General features: G+C 48.0%; 1 protein-coding gene and 1 long non-coding RNA gene across 2 annotated transcripts in view; both read right to left on the bottom strand.

Moving 5' to 3' along the window:
- The window catches only part of LOC135572740 (CST complex subunit CTC1-like), a 32,949-nt gene extending 23,099 nt beyond the window's left edge, over nt 1–9,850 (bottom strand). Inside the window, exon 1 of the mRNA XM_065021175.1 lies at nt 9,827–9,850. Coding sequence (XP_064877247.1) covers nt 9,827–9,850 — 24 coding nt within the window. The remainder of the gene's footprint in view (nt 1–9,826) is intronic.
- A 3,048-nt stretch (nt 9,851–12,898) lies between these two features.
- Nucleotides 12,899–25,000, bottom strand: part of LOC135572798 (uncharacterized) — a 12,631-nt gene continuing 529 nt past the window's right edge. Inside the window, exons 2-3 of the long non-coding RNA XR_010464487.1 lie at nt 21,254–21,317; nt 12,899–12,947 (exon numbers count right to left, since the gene is read on the bottom strand). This is a non-coding gene — a long non-coding RNA (uncharacterized LOC135572798). The remainder of the gene's footprint in view (nt 12,948–21,253; nt 21,318–25,000) is intronic.

Here is a 25,000-nt window from a genome sequence, read left to right on the forward strand (position 1 = left end):
GAATATGGACTGAGTGAAACTCACCATCAGGGGAGGAGGAACATGTAGAATATGGACTGGTGAAACTCACCATCAGGGGAGGGAACATGTAGAATATGGACTGGTGAAACTCACCATCAGGGGGGAGGGAACATGTGGGACTGGTGAAACTCACCATCAGGGGAGGAGAACATGTAGAATATGGACTGGTGAAACTCACCATCAGGGGAGGAACATGTAGAGGACTGGTGAAACTCACCATCAGGAGGAGGGAACATGTAGAATATGGACTGGTGAATGCTCACCATCGGGGGAGGAGGGGACATGTAGAATATGGACTGAGTGAAACTCACCATCAGGGGAGAGAACATGTAGAATATAGACTGGTGAAACTCACCATCAGGGGAGGGGACTGGGGACTCACCATCAGGGGAGAGGGAACGTGTAGACTATGGACTGGTGAAACTCACCATCAGGGGAGGGAACATGTAGACTATGGACTGGTGAAACTCACCATCAGGGGAGGAGGAACATGTAGACTATGGACTGGTGAAACTCACCATCAGGGGAGGAACATGTAGAATATGGACTGGTGAAACTCACCATCAGGGAGGGAGGAACATGTAGAATATGGACTGGTGAAACTCACCATCAGGGGAGGGAACATGTAGACTATGGACTGAGTGAACTCACCATCAGGGGAGGAGGAACATGTAGAATATGGACTGGTGAAACTCACCATCAGGGGAGAGGAACATGTAGACTATGGACTGGTGAAACTCACCATCAGGAGGGAACATGTAGACTATGGACTGGTGAAACTCACCATCAGGAGGAACATGTAGAATATGGACTGGTGAAACTCACCATCAGGGGAGGGAACATGTAGAATATGGACTGGTGAAACTCACCATCAGGGGAGGAACATGTAGAATATGGACTGGTGAAACTCACCATCAGGGGAGGGAACATGTAGAATATGGACTGGTGAAACTCACTGTCAGAGAGGAGAACATGTATAATATGGACTGGTGAGGGGAGGAACATGTAGAATATGGACTGGTGAAACTCACCATCAGGGGAGAGGAACATGTAGAATATGGACTGGTGAAACTCACCATCAGGGGAGGAACATGTAGACTATGGACTGGTGAAACTCACCATCAGGGGAGGGAGGGTAAAATGGACTGGTGAAACTCACCATCAGGGGAGGGAACATGTAGAATATGGACTGGTGAAACTCACCATCAGGGGGAGGGAGGGGACATGTAGAATATGGACTGGTGAAACTCACCATCAGGGGAGGAACATGTAGAATATGGACTGGTGAAACTCACCATCAGGGGAGGAGGAACATGTAGAATATGGACTGGTGAAACTCACCATCAGGGAGGAAACATGTAGAATATGGACTGGTGAAACTCACCATCAGGGGAGGAGGGAACATGTAGACTATGGACTGGTGAAACTCACCATCAGGGGAGGGAACATGTAGAATATGGAAACTCACCATCAGGGAGGAACATGTAGACTAACTCACCATCCAGGAGGGAACATGTAGAATATGGACTGGTGAAACTCACCATCAGGGGAGGGAACATGTAGAATATGGACTGGTGAAACTCACCATCAGGGGAGGAACATGTAGACTATGGACTGAGTGAAACTCACCATCAGGGGAGGAGGAACATGAGAGGACTGAAACTCACCATGGGGAGGAGGGAACATGTAGAATATGGACTGGTGAAACTCACCATCAGGGGAGGGAACATATAGACTATGGACTGGTGAAACTCACCATCAGGGGAGGAACATGTAGAACAAACTCACCATCGGGAGGGAATGTAGACTATGGACTGGTGAAACTCACCATCAGGGGAGGGAACGTGTAGACTATGGACTGGTGAAACTCACCATCAGGAGAGGAACATGTAGAATATGGACTGGTGAAACTCACCATCAGGGGAGGGAGGAACATGTAGAACATGGACTGGAGTGAAACTCACCATCAGGGAGGAACATGTAGAATATGGACTGGTGGAAACTCACCATCAGGGGAGGGACATGTAGAATATGGACTGGTGAAACTCACCATCAGGGGAGGGGAGGGGACTCACCATGGGAGGAACATGTAGAATATGGACTGGTGAAACTCACCATCAGGGGAGGGAGGAACATGTAGAATATGGACTGGTGAAACTCACCATCAGGGGAGGGGGAACATGTGGTGAAACTCACCGTGTGTAGAATATGGACTGGTGAAACTCACCATCAGGGAGGGAACATGTAGACTATGGACTGGTGAAACTCACCATCCCAGGGGAGGACATGAAATATGGACATGTCACACCATCAGGAGGAACATGTAGACTATGGACTGGTGAAACTCACCATCAGGGGAGGAGGAACATGTAGAATATGGACTGGTGAAACTCACCATCAGGGGAGAGGGGAACATGTAGAATATGGACTGGTGAAACTCACCATCAGGGAGGGAACATGTAGAATATGGACTGGTGAAACTCACCACATCAGGGGAGGAACATGTAGAATATGGACTGGTGAAACTCACCATCAGGGGAGGGAACATGTAGAATATGGACTGGTGAAACTCACCATCAGGGGAGGAACATGTAGACTGGACTGGTGAAACTCACCATCAGGGAAGGGAGGAACATGTAGACTATGGACTGGTGAAACTCACCATCAGGGGAGGGAGGGAACATGGAGAATCATGGAGGAACATGTAGTATGGACTGGGAAACTCACCATCAGGGGAGGGAGGGACATGTAGAATATGGACTGAGTGAAACTCACCAAATAGAATGTGGTGAAACTCACCATCAGGGGAGGGTAGACATGGACTGGTAGAACTCTCACCATCAGGGGAGAGGAACATGTAGAATATGGACTGGTGAAACTCACCATCAGGGGAGGGAGGGGACATGTAGACTATGGACTGGTGAAACTCACCATCAGGGGAGGGAAACATGTAGACTATGGACTGGTGAAACTCACCATCAGGGGAGGGAGGGGACATGTAGAATATGGACTGGTGAAACTCACCATCAGGGAGGGAACATGTAGGGACTGGTGAAACTCACCATCAGGGGAGGAACATGTAGAATATGGACTGGTGAAACTCACCATCAGGGGAGGGAACATGGGAGGGAACATGTAGACTATGGACTGGTGAAACTCACCATCAGGGGAGGGAGGGGAACATGTAGAATATGGACTGAGTGAAACCATCAGGGGAGGGAACATGTAGAATATGGACTGGTGAAACTCACCATCAGGGAGAGGAACATGTAGAATATGGACTGGTGAAACTCACCATCAGGGGAGGGAACATGTAGAATATGGACTGGTGAAACTCACCATCAGGGGAGGAACATGTAGAATATGGACTGGTGAAACTCACCATCAGGGGAGGGAACATGTAGAATATGGACTGGTGAAACTCACCATCAGGGGAGGAGGGAACATGTAGAATATGGACTGGTGAAACTCACCATCAGGGGAGGGAACATGTAGAATATGGACTGGTGAAACTCACCATCAGGGGAGGGAGGAACATGTAGAATATGGACTGGTGAAACTCACCATCAGGGAGGGAGGAACATGTAGAATATGGACTGAAACTCACCATCAGGGAGGTGAACATGTAGAATATGGACTGGTGAAACTCACCATCAGGGGAGGGAACATGTAGAATATGGACTGGTGAAACTCACCATCAGGGGAGGAGGACATGTAGAATATGGACTGGGAAACTCACCATCAGGAAACATGTAGAATGGACTGGTGAAACTCACCATCAGGGGAGGGAACATGTAGAATATGGACTGGTGAAACTCACCATCAGGGGGAGGAACATGTAGAATATGGACTGGTGAAACTCACCATCAGGGGAGGGAGGAACATGTAGAATATGGACTGAGTGAAACTCACCATCAGGGAGAGAACATGTAGAATATGGACTGGTGAAACTCACCATCAGGGGAGGGAAACATGTAGAATATGGACTGGTGAAACTCACCATCAGGGGAGGAACATGTAGAATATGGACTGGTGAAACTCACCATCAGGGGAGGGAACATGTAGAATATGGACTGGTGAAACTCACCATCAGGGGAGGGAACATGTAGAATATGGACTGGTGAAACTCACCATCAGGGGAGGAACATAGAATATGGACTGAGTGAAACTCACCATCAGGAGAGGAACATGTAGAATGAAACTCACCATCAGGGAGGGAACATGTAGAATATGGACTGGTGAAACTCACCATCAGGGGAGGGAACATGTGTAGAATATGGACTGGTGAAACTCACCATCAGGGAGGGAACTCACCATCAGTAGAAGGAACATGTAGAATATGGACTGGTGAAACTCACCATCAGGAGGAGGGAACATGTAGAATATGGACTGGTGAAACTCACCATCAGGGGAGGGGGAACATGTAGAATATGGACTGGTGAAACTCACCATCAGGGAGGAACATGTAGAATATGGACTGGTGAAACTCACCATCAGGGGAGGGAGGGAACATGTAGAACATGGATGAAACTCACCATCAGGGAGGGAACATGTAGAATATGGACTGGTGAAACTCACCATCAGGGGGAGGGAGGAACATGCAGAATATGGACTGGTGAAACTCACCATCAGGGGAGGGAACATGTAGAATATGGACTGGTGAAACTCACCATCAGGGAGGGGAGGGAACATGTAGAATATGGACTGGTGAAACTCACCATCAGGGAGGACATGTAGAATATGGACTGGTGAAACTCACCATCGGGAGGGAACATGTAGAATATGGACTGGTGAAACTCACCATCAGGGGAGGGAAACATGTAGAATATGGACTGGTGAAACTCACCATCAGGGGAGGAACATGTAGAATATGGACTGGTGAAACTCACCATCAGGGGAGGAACATGTAGAATATGGACTGGTGAAACTCACCATCAGGGGAGGAACATGTAGACTATGGACTGGTGAAACTCACCATCAGGGGGGAGGGAACATGTAGAATATGGACTGGTGAAACTCACCATCAGGGAGGGAACATGTAGAATATGGACTGGTGAAACTCACCATCAGGGAGGGAACATGTAGAATATGGACTGGTGAAACTCACCATCAGGGGAGGAGGGAACATGTAGAATATGGACTGGTGAAACTCACCATCAGGGGAGGAACATGTGGGACTGGTGAAACTCACCATCAGGGGAGGAACATGTAGAATATGGACTGGTGAAACTCACCATCAGGGGAGGAACATGTAGAATATGGACTGGTGAAACTCACCATCAGGGAGGAGGACATGGAGGACTGAACATGTGTAGAATATGGACTGGGTGAAACTCACCATCAGGGAGGGAACATGTAGAATATGGACTGGTGAAACTCACCATCAGGAAGGAGGAACATGTAGACTATGGACTGGTGAAACTCACCATCAGGGGAGGGAGAATATGGACTGGTGAAACTCACCATCAGGGGAGGAACATGTAGAATATGGACTGGTGAAACTCACCATCAGGGGAGGAGAACATGTAGAATATGGACTGGTGAAACTCACCATCAGGGGAGGGAACATGTGGTGAAACTCACCATCAGGGGAGGAACATGTAGAATATGGACTGGTGAAACTCACCATCAGGGGAGGGAACATGTAGAATATGGACTGGTGAAACTCACCATCAGGGGGGAAACTCACCATCAGGGAACATGTAGAATATGGACTGGTGAAACTCACCATCAGGGGAGGGAACATGTAGAATATGGAAACTCACCATCAGGTGAAACTCTCACCATCATCAAACTCACCATCAGGGGAGGGAACATGTAGAATATGGACTGGTGAAACTCACCATCAGGGAGGAGGGAACTCATGGGGAGGGAACATGTAGAATATGGACTGGTGAAACTCACCATCAGGGGAGGGAACATGTAGAATATGGACTGGTGAAACTCACCATCAGGGAGGGAGGGAACTCATGTAGAATATGGACTGGTGAAACTCACCATCAGGGGAGGTAGAGGACTGGTGACTCACCATCAGGAGGGAGGGAACAGAATATGGACTGGTGAAACTCACCATCAGGGAGGGACATGTAGACATGGACTGGTGAAACTCACCATCAGGAGGGAACATGTAGAATATGGACTGGTGAAACTCACCATCAGGGGAGGGAACATGTAGAATATGGACTGGTGAAACTCACCATCAGGGGAGGGAACATGTAGAATATGGACTGGTGAAACTCACCATCAGGGGAGGGAACATGTAGAATATGGACTGGTGAAACTCACCATCAGGGAGGGAACATGTAGAATATGGACTGGTGAAACTCACCATCAGGGGAGGGAGGAACATGTAGAATATGGACTGGTGAAACTCACCATCAGGGAGGGAACATGTAGAATATGGACTGGTGAAACTCACCATCAGGGGAGGAACATGTAGAATATGGACTGGTGAAACTCACCATCAGGGAGGAACATGTAGAATATGGAACACCATCAGGGGAGGAACATGTAGAATATGGACTGGTGAAACTCACCATCAGGGAGGAACATGTAGAATATGGACTGGTGAAACTCACCATCAGGGGAGAACATGTAGAATATGGACTGGTGAAACTCACCATCAGGGGAGGAACATGTAGAATATGGACTGAGTGAAACTCACCATCAGGGGAGGAACATGTAGAATATGGACTGGTGAAACTCACCATCAGGGGAGGTAGAATATGGAACATGGGAGGGAACATGTAGAATATGGACTGGTGAAACTCACCATCAGGGGAGGAACATGTAGAATATGGATGGACTGGTGAAACTCACCATCAGGGGAGGAACATGTAGAATATGGACTGGTGAAACTCACCATCAGGGGAGGAACATGTAGAATATGGACTGGTGAAACTCACCATCAGGGGAGGGAACATGTAGAATATGGACTGGTGAAACTCACCATCAGGGGAGTAGAATATGGAACTCACCATGTGTAGAATATGGACTGGTGAAACTCACCATCAGGGGAGGGAACATGTAGAATATGGACTGGTGAAACTCACCATCAGGGGAGGAACATGTAGAATATGGACTGGTGAAACTCACCATCAGGGGAGGGTAGAATATGGAACATGGGAGGAGGAACATGTAGAATATGGACTGGTGAAACTCACCATCAGGGGAGAGGAACATGGAATATGGACAAACTCACCATCAGTAGAATATGGACTGGTGAAACTCACCATCAGGGGAGGGAGGGAACATGTAGAATATGGACTGGTGAAACTCACCATCAGGGGAGGGAGGGAACATGTGGTGAAACTCACCATCAGGGGAGGGAACATGTAGAATATGGACTGGTGAAACTCACCATCAGGGGAGGGAACATGTAGACTATGGACTGGTGAAACTCACCATCAGGGGAGGGAGGGGACATGTAGAATATGGACTGGTGAAACTCACCATCAGGGGAGGGAACATGTAGACTATGGACTGGTGAAACTCACCATCAGGGGAGGGAGGGAACATGTAGAATATGGACTGGTGAAACTCACCATCAGGGGAGGGAACATGTAGAATATGGACTGGTGAAACTCACCATCAGGGGAGGGAACATGTAGAATATGGACTGGTGAAACTCACCATCAGGGGAGGGAGGAACATGTAGAATATGGACTGGTGAAACTCACCATCAGGGGAGGGAGGAACATGGGGAACATGGGGAGGAACATGTAGAATATGGACTGGTGAAACTCACCATCAGGGGAGGAACATGTAGAATATGGACTGGTGAAACTCACCATCAGGGGGGAGGTAGAATATGGACTGGTGAAACTCACCATCAGGGGAGGGGAGGGAACATGGACTGGTGAAACTCACCATCAGGGGAGGGAACACATAGAATATGGACTGGTGAAACTCACCATCATGTAGAATATGGACTGGTGAAACTCACCATCAGGGGAGGGACATGTAGACTATGAATATGGACTGGTGAAACTCACCATCAGGGAGGGAACATGTAGACTATGGACTGGTGAAACTCACCATCAGGGGAGGGAGGAATATGGACTGGTGAAACTCACCATCAGGAGGGAACATGTAGAATATGGACTGGTGAAACTCACCATCAGGGGAGGGAACATGTAGAATATGGACTGGTGAAACTCACCATCAGGGGAGGGAGGGAACATGTAGAACTGGTGAAACTCACCATCAGGGGAGGGAACATGTAGAATATGGACTGGTGAAACTCACCATCAGGGGGGAGGGAACATGTAGAATATGGACTGGTGAAACTCACCATCAGGAGGAACATGTAGAATATGGACTGGTGAAACTCACCATCAGGGGAGGAACATGTAGAATATGGACTGGTGAAACTCACCATCAGGGGAGGAACATGTAGAATATGGACTGGTGAAACTCACCATCAGGGGAGGAGGAACATGTAGAATATGGACTGGTGAAACTCACCATCAGGGGAGGGAACATGTAGAATATGGACTGGTGAAACTCACCATCAGGGAGGAACATGACTGGTGAAACTCACCATCAGAGGAACATGGCATGGACTGGTGAAACTCACCATCAGGGGAGGGAACATGTAGAATATGGACTGGTGAAACTCACCATCAGGGGAGGGAACATGTAGAATATGGACTGGTGAAACTCACCATCAGGGGAGGGAGGGAACATGTAGAATATGGACTGGTGAAACTCACCATCAGGGGGGGGAGGGGACATGTAGAATATGGACTGGTGAAACTCACCATCGGGGAGGGAACATGTAGAATATGGACTGGTGAAACTCACCATCAGGGGAGGGAACATGTAGAATATGGACTGGTGAAACTCACCATCAGGGGAGGAACATGTAGAATATGGACTGGTGAAACTCACCATCAGGGGAAACTCACCATCAGGGGAGGAACATGTAGAATATGGACTGGTGAAACTCACCATCAGGAGGATGGAACATGGGAGAGACTATGGACTGGTGAAACTCACCATCAGGGGAGGGAGGGAACATGTAGAATATGGACTGGTGAAACTCACCATCAGGGAGGGAGGGGAACATGTAGAATATGGACTGGTGAAACTCACCATCAGGGGAGGAACATGTAGAATATGGACTGGTGAAACTCACCATCAGGGGAGGGAACATGTAGAATATGGACTGGTGAAACTCACCATCAGGGGAGGGAACATGTAGAATATGGACTGGTGAAACTCACCATCAGGAGGGAGGACTATGGAACACCATCAGGGGAGGAACATGGACTATGGACATGTCAGAATATGGACTGGTGAAACTCACCATCAGGGGAGGAGGACATGTAGACTATGGACTGGTGAAACTCACCATCAGGAGGAGTAGAATATGGGAACATGGGGAGGAATATGGACTGGTGAAACTCACCATAGAATATGGACTGGTGAAACTCACCATCAGGGGAGGGGGAACATGTAGAATATGGACTGGTGAAACTCACCATCAGGGGAGGAGGAACATGTAGAATATGGACTGGTGAAACTCACCATCAGGGGAGGGAGGGGAACTCACCATCAGGGGAGGGAACATGTAGAATATGGACTGGTGAAACTCACCATCAGGAGGGAGGAACATGGACTAGAAACTCACCATCAGGAGAGGGAACATGGACTATGGACTGGTGAAACTCACCATCAGGGGAGGAACATGTAGAATATGGACTGGTGAAACTCACCATCAGGGGAGGAACATGTAGAATATGGACTGGTGAAACTCACCATCAGGGAGGGAACATGTAGAATATGGACTGGTGAAACTCACCATCAGGGGAGGAGGACTGAACATCGTGTAGAATATGGACTGGTGAAACTCACCATCAGGGGGAGGGAACATCAGGGGAGGGAGGGGACATGTAGAATATGGACTGGTGAAACTCACCATCAGGGAGGAACATGTAGAATATGGACTGGTGAAACTCACCATCAGGGGAGGGAGACTATGGAACTCACCATCAGGGGAGAAACATGGACTGGGTGAAACTCACCATCAGGGGAGGGGACACCATCGGGAGGGAACATGTAGAATATGGACTGGTGAAACTCACCATCAGGGAGGGAACATGTAGAATATGGACTGGTGAAACTCACCATCAGGGGAGGAACATGTAGAATATGGACTGGTGAAACTCACCATCAGGGGAGGGAGGGACTGGTGAAACTCACCATCAGGGGAGAACATGTATGGGACTGAACTATGGACTGAAACTCACCATCAGGGGAGGGAGGGAACATCACCATCAGGGAGGAGGAACATGTAGAATATGGACTGGTGAAACTCACCATCAGGGGAGGGAACATGTAGAATATGGACTGGTGAAACTCACCATCAGGGGAGGGAGGGAACATGTAGAATATGGACTGGTGAAACTCATCCATCAGGGAGGGAGGGAACATGTAGAATATGGACTGGTGAAACTCACCATCAGGAGGAGGAACATGGGGAGACTAGAATATGGACTGGTGAAACTCACCATCAGGGGAGGGAGGAACATGTAGAATATGGACTGGTGAAACTCACCATCCGGGGAGGGAACATGTAGAATATGGACTGGTGAAACTCACCATCAGGGGAGGGAACATGTAGAATATGGAACATGGAGGGAGGGAACATGTAGAATATGGACTGGTGAAACTCACCATCGGGGGGAGGAATATGGACTGGGACATCAGGGGAGGAACATGTAGAATATGGACTAGAATATGGACTGGTGAAACTCACCATCAGGGGAGGGAACATGTAGAATATGGACTGGTGAAACTCACCATCAGGGGAGGGAACATGTAGAATATGGACTGGTGAAACTCACCATCAGGGGAGGAGGGAACATGTAGAATATGGACTGGTGAAACTCACCATCAGGGGAGGAACATGTAGAATATGGACTGGTGAAACTCACCATCAGGGGATGGAACATGTCACCATCAGGAGAATATGGACTGGTGAAACTCACCATCAGGGAGGGGGAGGGAACACCATCAGGGGAGAATATGGACTGGTGAAACTCACCATCAGGGGAGGGAGGGGACATGTAGAATATGGACTGGTGAAACTCACCCATCAGGGGAGGGAACATGTAGAATATGGACTGGTGAAACTCACCATCAGGGGAGGGAACATGTAGAATATGGACTGGTGAAACTCACCATCAGGGGAGGAACATGTAGAATATGGACTGGTGAAACTCACCATCAGGGGAGGAGGGAACATGTAGAATATGGACTGAAACTCACCATGGACTGTAGAATATGTGAAACTCACCATCAGGGGAGGAACATGTAAATATGGACTAGACTCACCATGGAGGGGAGGAACATGTAGAATATGGAAACTCACCATCAGGGGAGGACATGTAGGGACTGGTGAAACTCACCATCAGGGGATAACATGAGATATGGACTGGTGAAACTCACCATCAGGGGAGGGAACATGTAGAATACTGGAAACTCACCATCAGGGGAGGGAGGGGACATGAAACTCTCACCATCAGGGGAGGGAACATGTAGAATATGGACTGGTGAAACTCACCATCAGGGGAGGGAGTAGAATATGGACTGGTGAAACTCACCATCAGGGGAGGAACATGTAGAATATGGACTGGTGAAACTCCCATCAGGAGGAGGGAACATGTAGGGACTGGTGAAACTCACCATCAGGAGAACATGTAGACTATGGACTGGTGAAACTCACCATCAGGGAGGAGGGAACATGTAGAATATGGACTGGTGAAACTCACCATCAGGGGAGGGAACATGTAGAATATGGACTGGTGAAACTCACCATCAGGGAGGGGAACATGTAGAATATGGACTGGTGAAACTCACCATCAGGGGAGGGAGGGAACATGTAGAATATGGACTGGTGAAACTCACCATCAGGGGAGGAGGGAACATGTAAGAATAGAATATGGACTGGTGATCATGGAACTGGACTGGTGAAACTCACCATCAGGGGAGGGAACATGTAGAATATGGACTGGTGAAACTCACCATCACATGTAGAATATGGACATCAGGGGAGGGAGGAACATGTAGAATATGGACTGGTGAAACTCACCATCAGGGGAGGGACATGTAGAATATGGACTGGTGAAACTCACCATCAGGGGAGGGAACATGTAGAATATGGACTGGTGAAACTCACCATCAGGGGAGGAACATGACAAACTGGGACTGGGAAACTCATCAGGGGAGGGGAACATGTAGAATATGGACTGGTGAAACTCACCATCAGGGAGGGAGGGAACTCATCAGGGGAGGAGGGAACATGTAGAATATGGACTGGTGAAACTCACCATCAGGGAGGGAGGAACATGGAACATGTAGAATAAGGACTGGTGGAAACTCACCATCAGGGGGGAACATGTAGAATATGGACTGGTGAAACTCACCATCAGGAGGGAACATGTAGAATATGGACTGGTGAAACTCACCATCAGGGGAGGAATGGAGGAACATGTAGAATAGAGGACTGGTGAAACTCACCATCAGGGGAGGGAGGAACATGTAGAATATGGACTGTTGAAACTCACCATCAGGGGAGGGAACATGTAGAATATGGACTGGTGAAACTCACCATCAGGGGAGGGAGGGAACATGTAGAATATGGACTGGTGAAACTCACCATCAGGGAGGGAACATGTAGAATATGGACTGGTGAAACTCACCATCAGGGAGGGAACATGTAGAATATGGACTGGTGAAACTCACCATCAGGGGAGGGAGTAGAACATCACCATCAGTAGACTATGGACTGGTGAAACTCACCGTCAGGGGAGGGGGACATGTAGACTATGGACTGGTGAAACTCACCATCTCTCTCTGTGGAGGGGAGAACGTAGCTCATCATTATGCCTGAGCTCATCCGTGACATCGTACTGAGGGACCTGTAAAATCAGGTCGTTATTGTAAAACAAACTGTTCTCAACGTTTAAATCTGATTCAATTAAAGGTAAAATAAATACTCAATGTTCACCTGATGCCCAAGTACCATTAATACCAGGCATAATGAACGGTGTATAGAAGGACAGATAGGAAAGACAACATCTCTCTGTGTGAGGCTGAAACATCCAAACTCAGAATAACAATACATTTCATTAAAGTATACTGTTCCACCACAGTAGAACATCTAGACTAGAGGTGCACCACAGTAGAACATCTAGACTAGAGGTCCACCACAGTAGAACATCTAGACTAGATGTCCACCACAGTAGAACATATAGACTAGAGGTCCACCACAGTAGAACATCTAGACTAGAGGTCCACCACAGTAGAACATCTAGACTAGAGGTCCACCACTGTAGAACATCTAGAGTACAGGTCCACCACTGTAGACATCTAGACTAGAGGTCCACCACAGTAGACATCTATACTAGAGGTCCACCACAGTAGAACATCTAGACTAGAGGTCCACCACAGAGGAGCATATAGACTAGAGGTCCACCACAGTAGAACATCTATACTAGAGGTCCACCACAGTAGAACATCTAGACTAGAGGTCCACCACAGTAGAACATATAGACTAGAGGTCCACCACAGTAGAACATCTAGACTAGAGGTCCACCACAGTAGAACATCTAGACTAGAGGTCCACCACAGTAGAACATCTAGACTAGAGGTCCACCACAGTAGAACATCTAGACTAGAGGTCCACCATAGTAGAACATCTATACTAGAGGTCCACCACAGTAGAACATCTAGACTAGAGGTCCACCACAGAGGAACATCTAGACTAGAGGTCCACCACAGTAGAACATCTAGACTAGAGGTCCACCACAGAGGAACATCTAGACTAGAGGTCCACCACAGAGGAACATCTAGACTAGAGGTCCACCACAGACAACACAGTAGACATCTAGACTAGAGGTCCACCACAGTAGACATCTATACTAGAGGTCCACCACAGAGGAACATCTAGACTAGAGGTCCACCACAGAGGAACATCTAGACTAGAGGTCCACCACAGACAACACAGTAGACATCTATACTAGAGGTCCACCACAGAGGAACATCTAGACTAGAGGTCCACCACAGAGGAACATCTAGACTAGAGGTCCACCACAGTAGACATCTATACTAGAGGTCCACCACAGTAGAACATCTAGACTAGAGGTCCACCACAGAGACACATCTAGACTAGAGGTCCACCACAGAGGAACATCTAGACTAGAGGTCCACCACAGAGACACATCTAGACTAGAGGTCCACCACAGTAGAACATCTAGACTAGAGGTCCACCACAGTAGACATCTATACTAGAGGTCCACCACAGTAGAACGTCTATACTAGAGGTCCACCACAGAGACACATCTAGACTAGAGGTCCACCACAGTAGAACATCTAGACTAGAGGTCCACCACAGAGGAACATCTAGACTAGAGGTCCACCACAGAGGAACATCTAGACTAGAGGTCCACCACAGAGACTAATCTAGACTAGAGGTCCACCACAGTAGAACATCTAGACTAGAGGTCCACCACAGAGGAACATCTAGACTAGAGGTCCACCACAGTAGAACATCTAGACTAGAGGTCCAACACAGTAGACATCTAGACTAGAGGTCCACCACAGTAGAACATCTAGAGGAACATAGAGGTCCACCACAGTAGAACATCTAGACTAGAGGTCCACCATAGTAGAACATCTATACTAGAGGTCCACCACAGTAGAACATCTAGACTAGAGGTCCACCACAGAGGAACATCTAGACTAGAGGTCCACCACAGTAGAACATCTAGACTAGAGGTCCACCACAGTAGAACATCTAGACTAGAGGTCCACCACAGAGGAACATCTAGACTAGAGGTCCACCACAGAAGAACATCTAGACTAGAGGTCCAACACAGTAGACATCTAGACTAGAGGTCCACCACAGTAGACATCTATACTAGAGGTCCACCACAGAGGAACATCTAGACTAGAGGTCCACCACAGAGGAACATCTAGACTAGAGGTCCACCACAGACAACACAGTAGACATCTATACTAGAGGTCCACCACAGAGAACATCTAATCTAGACTAGAGGTCCACCACAGTAGAACATCTAGACTAGAGGTCCACCACAGAGGAACATATAGACTAGAGGTCCACCACATCTAGACTAGACACAGACAGTAGAACATCTGGACTAGAGGTCCACCACAGTAGAACATCTAGACTAGAGGTCCACCACAGAGAGAACATCTAGACTCTAGAGGTCCACCACAGTAGAACATCTAGACTAGAGGTCCACCACAGAGAACATCTAGACTAGAGGTCCACCACAGTAGACACAGTCCAGAACATCTAGACTAGAGGTCCACCACAGAGAACATCTAGACTAGGTCCACCACAGAGGAACATCTAGACTAGAGGTCCACCACAGTAGACACAGTAGAACATCTAGACTAGAGGTCCACCACAGAGTAACATATAGACTAGAGGTCCACCACAGAGGAACATCTAGACTAGAGGTCCACCACAGAGGAACATCTACAGACAACACAGAACATCTAGAGGTCCACCACAGAGGAACATCTAGACTAGAGGTCCACCACAGAGAACTAGATCTAGACTAGAGGTCCACCACAGTAGTCTAGACTAGAGGTCACCACAGAAGAACATCTAGACTAGAGGTCCACCACAGAGAACATCTAGACTAGAGGTCCACCACAGTAGAACATCTAGACTAGAGGTCCACCACAGTAGAACATCTAGACTAGAGGTCCACCATCTAGTAGAACATCTAGACTAGAGGTCCACCACAGAGAACATCTAGACTAGAGGTCCACCACAGAGGAACATCTAGACTAGAGGTCCACCACAGTAGAACATCTAGACTGAGGTCCACCACAGAGGAACATCTAGACTAGAGGTCCACCACAGAGGAACATCTAGACTAGAGGTCCACCACAGACAACACAGTAGACATCTAGACTAGAGGTCCACCACAGTAGAACATCTAGACTAGAGGTCCACCACAGAGGAACATCTAGACTAGAGGTCCACCACAGAGGAACATCTAGACTAGAGGTCCACCACAGACAACACAGTAGACATCTATACTAGAGGTCCACCACAGAGGAACATCTAGACTAGAGGTCCACCACAGAGGAACATCTAGACTAGAGGTCCACCACAGTAGAACATCTAGACTAGAGGTCCACCACAGTAGAACATCTAGACTAGAGGTCCACCACAGAGACACATCTAGACTAGAGGTCCACCACAGTAGACATCTATAGAGGTCCACCACAGAGGAACATCTAGACTAGAGGTCCACCACAGAGAACATCTAGACTAGAGGTCCACCACAGAGAACATCTAGACTAGAGGTCCACCACAGTAGACACATCTAGACTAGAGGTCCACCACAGTAGAACATCTAGACTAGAGGTCCACCACAGAGAACATCTAGACTAGAGGTCCACCACAGTAGAACATCTAGACTAGAGGTCCACCACAGAGAACATCTAGACTAGAGGTCCACCACAGAGGAACATCTAGACTAGAGGTCCACCACAGAGAACATCTAGACTAGAGGTCCACCACAGAGGAACATCTAGACTAGAGGTCCACCACAGTCATCTAGACTAGAGGTCCACCACAGAGGAACATCTAGACTAGAGGTCCACCACAGAGGAACATCTAGACTAGAGGTCCACCACAGAGGAACATCTAGACTAGAGGTCCACCACAGAGGAACATCTAGACTAGAGGTCCACCACAGTAGAACATCTACATCTATACAGAGGTCCACCACAGTAGAACATCTAGACTAGAGGTCCACCACAGAGGAACATCTAGACTAGAGGTCCACCACAGTAGAACATCTAGAACATCTAGACTAGAGGTCCACCACAGTAGAACATCTAGACTAGAGGTCCACCACAGACAACACAGAACATCTAGACTAGAGGTCCACCACAGTAGAACATCTAGACCACAGAGGAACATCTAGACTAGAGGTCCACCACAGAGAACATCTAGACTAGAGGTCCACCACAGAGACATCTATACTAGAGGTCCACCACAGAGGAACATCTAGACTAGAGGTCCACCACAGAGAACATCTAGACTAGAGGTCCACCACAGTAGACATCTATACTAGAGGTCCACCACAGAGGAACATCTAGACTAGAGGTCCACCACAGAGGAACATCTAGACTAGAGGTCCACCACAGAGAACATCTAGACTAGAGGTCCACCACAGAGGAACATCTAGACTAGAGGTCCACCACAGAGGAACATCTAGACTAGAGGTCCACAGTAGGACATCTAGAGACTACATCTAGACTAGAGGTCCACCACAGAGAACATCTAGACTAGAGGTCCACCACAGAGGAACATCTAGACTAGAGGTCCACCACAGAGAACATCTAGACTAGAGGTCCACACAGTAGAACATCTAGACTACAGACATAGAACATCTCTAGACTAGAGGTCCACCACAGAGAACATCTAGACTAGAGAGGTCCACCAGAACAGTAGAGGTCCACCACAGACATCTAGACTAGAGGTCCACCACAGTAGAACATCTAGACTAGAGGTCCACCACAGAGAACATCTAGACTAGAGGTCCACCACAGTAGAACATCTAGACTAGAGGTCCACCACAGTAGAACATCCAGACTAGAGGTCCACCACAGATAGAACATCTAGACTAGAGGTCCACCATAGTAGAACATCTATACTAGAGGTCCACCAAAGAGGAACATCTAGACTAGAGGTCCACCACAGTAGAACATCTAGACTAGAGGTCCACCACAGTAGAACATCTAGACTAGAGGTCCACCACAGAGGAACATCTAGACTAGAGGTCCACCACAGAGGAACATCTAGACTAGAGGTCCACCACAGACAACACAGTAGACATCTAGACTAGAGGTCCACCACAGAGAACATCTAGACTAGAGGTCCACCACAGAGAACATCTAGACTAGAGGTCCACCACAGAGGAACATCTAGACTAGAGGTCCACCACAGACAAATACAGTAGACATCTATACTCTAGAGGTCCACCACAGAGACACATCTAGACTAGAGGTCCACCACAGTAGAACATCTAGACTAGAGGTCCACCACAGAGGAACATATAGACTAGAGGTCCACCACAGTAGACACAGTAGAACATCTAGACTAGAGGTCCACCACAGAGGAACATCTAGACTAGAGGTCCACCACAGAGGAACATATAGACTAGAGGTCCACCACAGTAGAACATATAGACTAGAGGTCCACCATAGTAGAACATCTATACTAGAGGTCCACCACAGAGGAACATCTAGACTAGAGGTCCACCACAGTAGAACATCTAGACTAGAGTTCCACCACAGACAACACAGTAGACATCTAGACTAGAGGTCCACCACAGTAGACATCTATACTAGAGGTCCACCACAGAGGAACATCTAGACTAGAGGTCCACCACAGAGGAACATCTAGACTAGAGGTCCACCACAGACAACACAGTAGACATCTATACTAGAGGTCCACCACAGAGACACATCTAGACTAGAGGTCCACCACAGTAGAACATCTAGACTAGAGGTCCACCACAGAGGAACATATAGACTAGAGGTCCACCACAGTAGACACAGTAGAACATCTAGACTAGAGGTCCACCACAGAGGAACATCTAGACTAGAGGTCCACCACAGAGGAACATATAGACTAGAGGTCCACCACAGTAGAACATATAGACTAGAGGTCCACCACAGTAGAACATCTAGACTAGAGGTCCACCACAGTAGAACATCTAGACTAGAGGTCCACCACAGTAGAACATCTAGACTAGAGGTCCACCACAGTAGAACATCTAGACTAGAGGTCCACCACAGTAGACACAGTAGAACATCTAGACTAGAGGTCCACCACAGTAGAACATCTAGACTAGAGGTCCACCACAGAGGAACATATAGACTAGAGGTCCACCACAGTAGACACAGTAGAACATCTAGACTAGAGGTCCACCACAGAGTAACATATAGACTAGAGGTCAACCACAGAGGAACATATAGACTAGAGGTCCACCACAGACAACACAGTAGACATCTATACTAGAGGTCCACCACAGAGACACATCTAGACTAGAGGTCCACCACAGTAGAACATCTAGACTAGAGGTCCACCACAGAGGAACATATAGACTAGAGGTCCACCACAGTAGACACAGTAGAACATCTAGACTAGAGGTCCACCACAGAGGAACATCTAGACTAGAGGTCCACCACAGAGGAACATATAGACTAGAGGTCCACCACAGTAGAACATCTAGACTAGAGGTCCACCACAGTAGAACATCTAGACTAGAGGTCCACCACAGTAGAACATCTAGACTAGAGGTCCACCACAGTAGAACATCTAGACTAGAGGTCCACCACAGTAGAACATCTAGACTAGAGGTCCACCACAGAGGAACATATAGACTAGAGGTCCACCACAGTAGACACAGTAGAACATCTAGACTAGAGGTCCACCACAGAGTAACATATAGACTAGAGGTCAACCACAGAGGAACATATAGACTAGAGGTCCACCACAGAGGAACATCTAGACTAGAGGTCCACCACAGTAGAACATCTATACTAGAGGTCCACCACAGTAGAACATCTAGACTAGTGATCCACCACATTGGAACATCTAGACTAGAGGTCCACCACAGAGACACATCTAGACTAGAGGTACGCCACAGAGGAACATCTAGACTAGAGGTCCACCACAGAGGAACATCTAGACTAGAGGTCCACCACAGTAGAACATCTAGACTAGAGGTCCACCACAGTAGACATCTATACTAGAGGTCCACCACAGAGGAACATCTAGACTAGAGGTCCACCACAGAGGAACATCTAGACTAGAGGTCCACCACAGACAACACAGTAGACATCTATACTAGAGGTCCACCACAGAGGAACATCTAGACTAGAGGTCCACCACAGAGGAACATCTAGACTAGAGGTCCACCACAGTAGACATCTATACTAGAGGTCCACCACAGTAGAACATCTAGACTAGAGGTCCACCACAGACAACACAGTAGAACATCTAGACTAGAGGTCCACCACTGTAGAACATCTAGACTAGAGGTCCACCACAGACAACACAGTAGAACATCTAGACTAGAGGTCCACCACTGTAGAACATCTAGACTAGAGGTCCACCACAGAGGGACATCTAGACTAGAGGTCCACCACAGAGGAACATCTAGACTAGAGGTCCACCACAGAGGAACATCTAGACTAGAGGTCCACCACAGTGGAACATCTAGACTAGAGGTCCACCACAGTAGAACATCTAGACTAGAGGTCCACCACAGTAGACATCTATACTAGAGGTCCACCACAGAGACACATCTAGACTAGAGGTCCACCACAGAGACACATCTAGACTAGAGGTCCACCACAGTAGAACATCTAGACTAGAGGTCCACCACAGAGGAACATCTAGACTAGAGGTCCACCACAGAGGAACATCTAGACTAGAGGTCCACCACAGTAGAACATATAGACTAGAGGTCCACCACAGTAGAACATCTAGACTAGAGGTCCACCACAGACAACACAGTAGACATCTATACTAGAGGTCCACCACAGACAACACAGTAGACATCTATACTAGAGGTCCACCACAGACAACACAGTAGACATCTAGACTAGAGGTCCACCACAGTAGAACATATAGACTAGAGGTCCACCACAGACAACACAGTAGACATCTAGACTAGAGGTCCACCACAGTAGAACATATAGACTAGAGGTCCACCACAGACAACACAGTAGACATCTAGACTAGAGGTCCACCACAGTAGAACATATAGACTAGAGGTCCACCACAGACAACACAGTAGAACATCTAGACTAGAGGTCCACCACAGACAACACAGTAGACATCTATACTAGAGGTCCACCACAGACAACACAGTAGACATCTAGACTAGAGGTCCACCACATTAGAACATATAGACTAGAGGTCCACCACAGACAACACAGTAGACATCTATACTAGAGGTCCACCACAGACAACACAGTAGAACATCTAGACTAGAGGTCCTTCGGCACCCAAAAACCTTTGATTATTAACTTTTGAGTTGAGCCAATTCTCCATTTTATTATAACATACGTGATGACATTGTCTCAAACCTGATTACATTATCTAGGTAAGGTATCCATTACACCGCTCTGTTCAACAGTAAGGTGTTCCTGCAGTACTTACTGAACTAGTCAAAGCTGCTCCCAGCAGACAGAACGTTAGAATGAGCCCGCCCGTCATCCTCCTCCTGCAGGGAGGGGGCGTGTCCACAGGGAAGAGTTGGAGAATGGTTAAGGTTTCTTATTGAAATAGAAACACAACACGTAAAGGCCCATGTTTCATGAGCTGAAATAAAACAATTACAGACATGTTCCATATTGGGGGCGGCAGGGTAGCCTAGTGGTTAGAGTGTAGAGGCGGCAGTGTAGCCTAGTGGTTAGAGTGTAGAGGCGGCAGGGTAGCCTAGTGGTTAGAGTGTAGAGGTGGCAGGGTAGCCTAGTGGTTAGAGTGTAGAGGTGGCAGGGTGGCCTGAGTGGTTAGAGTGTAGAGGGGGCAGGGTAGCCTAGTGGTTAGAGTGTAGAGGCGGCAGGTAGCCTGGTGGTTAGAGTGTAGAGCGGCAGGTAGCCTAGTGGTTAGAGTGTGGGCGGCAGGTAGTCTAGTGGTTAGAGTGTAGGGGCGGCAGGTAGCCTAGTGGTTAGAGTGTAGAGGTGGCAGGTAGCCTAGTGGTTGGGGGGTGTAGAGGAGGCAGGTAGCCTAGTGGTTAGAGTGTAGAGGCGGCAGGTAGCCTAGTGGTTAGAGTGTAGAGGCGGCAGGTAGCCTGGTGGTTAGGTGTAGAGGCGGCAGGTAGCCTAGTGGTTAGAGTGTAGGGGGGCAGGTAGCCTGAGTGGTTAGAGTGTAGAGGCGGCAGGGTAGCCTAGTGGCAGGGTCTACAGTCAATCACGGACTACAAGAAGAAACACAGCCCAGTCACGGACCAGGATGTCTTGCTCCCAGGCAGACTAAATAACTTTTTTGCCCGCTTTGAGGACAATACAGTGCCACTGACACGGCCTGCAACGAAAACATGCGGTCTCTCCTTCACTGCAGCCGAGGTGAGTAAGACATTTAAACGTGTTAACCCTCGCAAGGCTGCAGGCCCAGGCAGCATCCCCAGCCGCGCCCTCAGAGCATGCGCAGACCAGCTGGCCAGTGTGTTTACGGACATATTCAATCAATCCCTATACCAGTCTGCTGTTCCCATGCTTCAAGGGGCCACCATTGTTCCTGTTCCCAAGAAAGCTAAGGTAACTGAGGCTAAACGACTACCGCCCGTAGCACTCGCTTCCGTCATCATGAAGTGCTTTGAGAGACTAGTCAAGGACCATATCACCTCCACCCTACCTGACACCCTAGACCCACTCCAATTTGCTTACCGCCCAAATAGGTCCACAGACGATGCAATCTCAACCACACTGCACACTGCCTAACCCACCTGGACAAGAGAATACCTATGTGAGAATGCTGTTCATCGACTACAGCTCGGCATTCAACACCATAGTACCCTCCAAGCTCGTCATCAAGCTCGAGACCCTGGGTCTCGACCCCGCCCTGTGCAACTGGGTACTGGACTTCCTGACGGGCCGCCCCCAGGTGGTGAGGGTAGGCAACAACATCTCACTCCCCTTTGATCCTCAACACGGGGCCCCACAAGGGTGCGTTCTGAGCCCTCTCCTGTACTCCCTGTTCACCCACGACTGCGTGGCCACGCACGCCTCCAACTCAATCATCAAGTTTGCGGACGACACAACAGTGGTAGGCTTGATTACCAACAACGACGAGACGGCCTACAGGGAGGAGGTGAGGGCCCTCGGAGTTACACTGTGTATAAGACAGTAGTTTTAGAATTGTTAGTTAGATTACTTGTTGGTTATCACTGCATTGTCGGAACTAGAAGCACAAGCATTTCGCTACACTCGCATTAACATCTGCTAACCATGTGTATGTGACAAATAAAATTTGATTTGATTTGATTTGATTTGAGTGTGGTGTCAGGAAAATAACCTCACACTCAACGTCAACAAAACTAAGGAGATGATTGTGGACTTCAGGAAACAGCAGAGGGAACACCCCCCTATCCACATCGATGGAACAGTAGTGGAGAGGGTAGCAAGTTTTAAGTTCCTCGGCATACACATCACAGACAAACTGAATTGGTCCACTCACACTGACAGCGTCGTGAAGAAGGCGCAGCAGCGCCTCTTCAACCTCAGGAGGCTGAAGAAATTCGGCTTGTCACCAAAAGCACTCACAAACTTCTACAGATGCACAATCGAGAGCATCCTGGCGGGCTGTATCACCACCTGGTACGGCAACTGCTCCGCCCTCAACCGTAAGGCTCTCCAGAGGGTAGTGAGGTCTGCACAACGCATCACCGGGGGCAAACTACCTGCCCTCCAGGACACCTACACCACCCAATGTTACAGGAAGGCCATAAAGATCATCAAGGACATCAACCACCCGAACCACTGCCTGTTCACCCCGCTATCATCCAGAAGGCGAAGTCAGTACAGGTTCATCAAAGCTGGGACCGAGAGACTGAAAAACAGCTTCTATCTCAAGGCCATCAGACTGTTAAACAGCCACCACTAACATTGAGTGGCTGCTGCCAACACACTGTCATTGACACTGACCCAACTCCAGCCACTTTAATAATGGGAATTGATGGGAAATGATGTAAATATATCACTAGCCACTTTAAACAATGCTACCTTATATAATGTTACTTACCCTACATTATTCATCTCATATGCATACGTATATACTGTACTCTATATCATCGACTGCATCCTTATGTAATACATGTATCACTAGCCACTTTAACTATGCCACTTTGTTTACTTTTGTCTACATACTCATCTCATATGTATACACTGTACTCGATACCATCTACTGTATGCTGCTCTGTACCATCACTCATTCATATATCCTTATGTACATATTCCTTATCCCCTTACACTGTGTATAAGACAGTAGTTTTGGAATTGTTAGTTAGATTACTTGTTGGTTATCACTGCATTGTCGGAACTAGAAGCACAAGCATTTCGCTACACTCGCATTAACATCTGCTAACCATGTGTATGTGACAAATGAAATTTGATTTTGATTAGTGGTTAGAGTGTAGAGGCGGCAGGGTAGCCTAGTGGTTAGAGTGTAGAGGCGGCAGGGTAGCCTAGTGGTTAGAGTGTAGAGGCGGCAGGTAGCCTAGTGGTTAGAGTGTAGAGGCGGCAGGGTAGCCTAGTGGTTAGAGTGTAGAGGCGGCAGGTAGCCTAGTGGTTAGAGTGTAGAGGCGGCAGGGTAGCGTAGTGGTTAGAGTGTAGAGGCGGCAGGTAGCCTAGTGGTTAGAGTGTAGAGGCGGCAGGGTAGCCTAGTGGTTAGAGTGTAGAGGCGGCAGGGTAGCCTAGTGGTTAGAGTGTAGAGGCGGCAGGGTAGCCTAGTGGTAGAGTGTTGGACTAGTAACCGGAAGGTTGCAAGTTCAAACCCCAGAGCTGACAAGGTACAAATCTGTTGTTCTGCCCGTAAACAGGCAGTTAACCCACTGTTCCTGCTGAGGAGTATTTCTGTCTGTAATAAAGCCCTTTTGAGGTGAAAAACTCATTCTGGCTGAGCCCCTGCCCAGTCATGAAATCCATAGAATCCTAATTAATTTATTTCAATTTACTGATTTCCTTATATGGACTGTAACTCAGTAGAATATTTGAAATTCTTGCATGTTGCATTTATATTTTAGTTCAGTGTAGTTAGTGTTGTCTGAACGACCAAGCATCTCTCTTACCTTTCCCCTGGTCTGTTTGTTAAAGACAAGTATCTGTCCTGAACGACCAAGCATCTCTCTTACATGTCCCCTGGTCTGTTGGTTAAAGAGATCTGTCCTGAATGACCAAGCATCTCTCT

The sequence above is a fragment of the Oncorhynchus nerka genome, linkage group LG8 (assembly GCF_034236695.1).
Source record: "Oncorhynchus nerka isolate Pitt River linkage group LG8, Oner_Uvic_2.0, whole genome shotgun sequence".
NCBI classification, from domain to species: Eukaryota; Metazoa; Chordata; class Actinopteri; order Salmoniformes; family Salmonidae; genus Oncorhynchus; species Oncorhynchus nerka.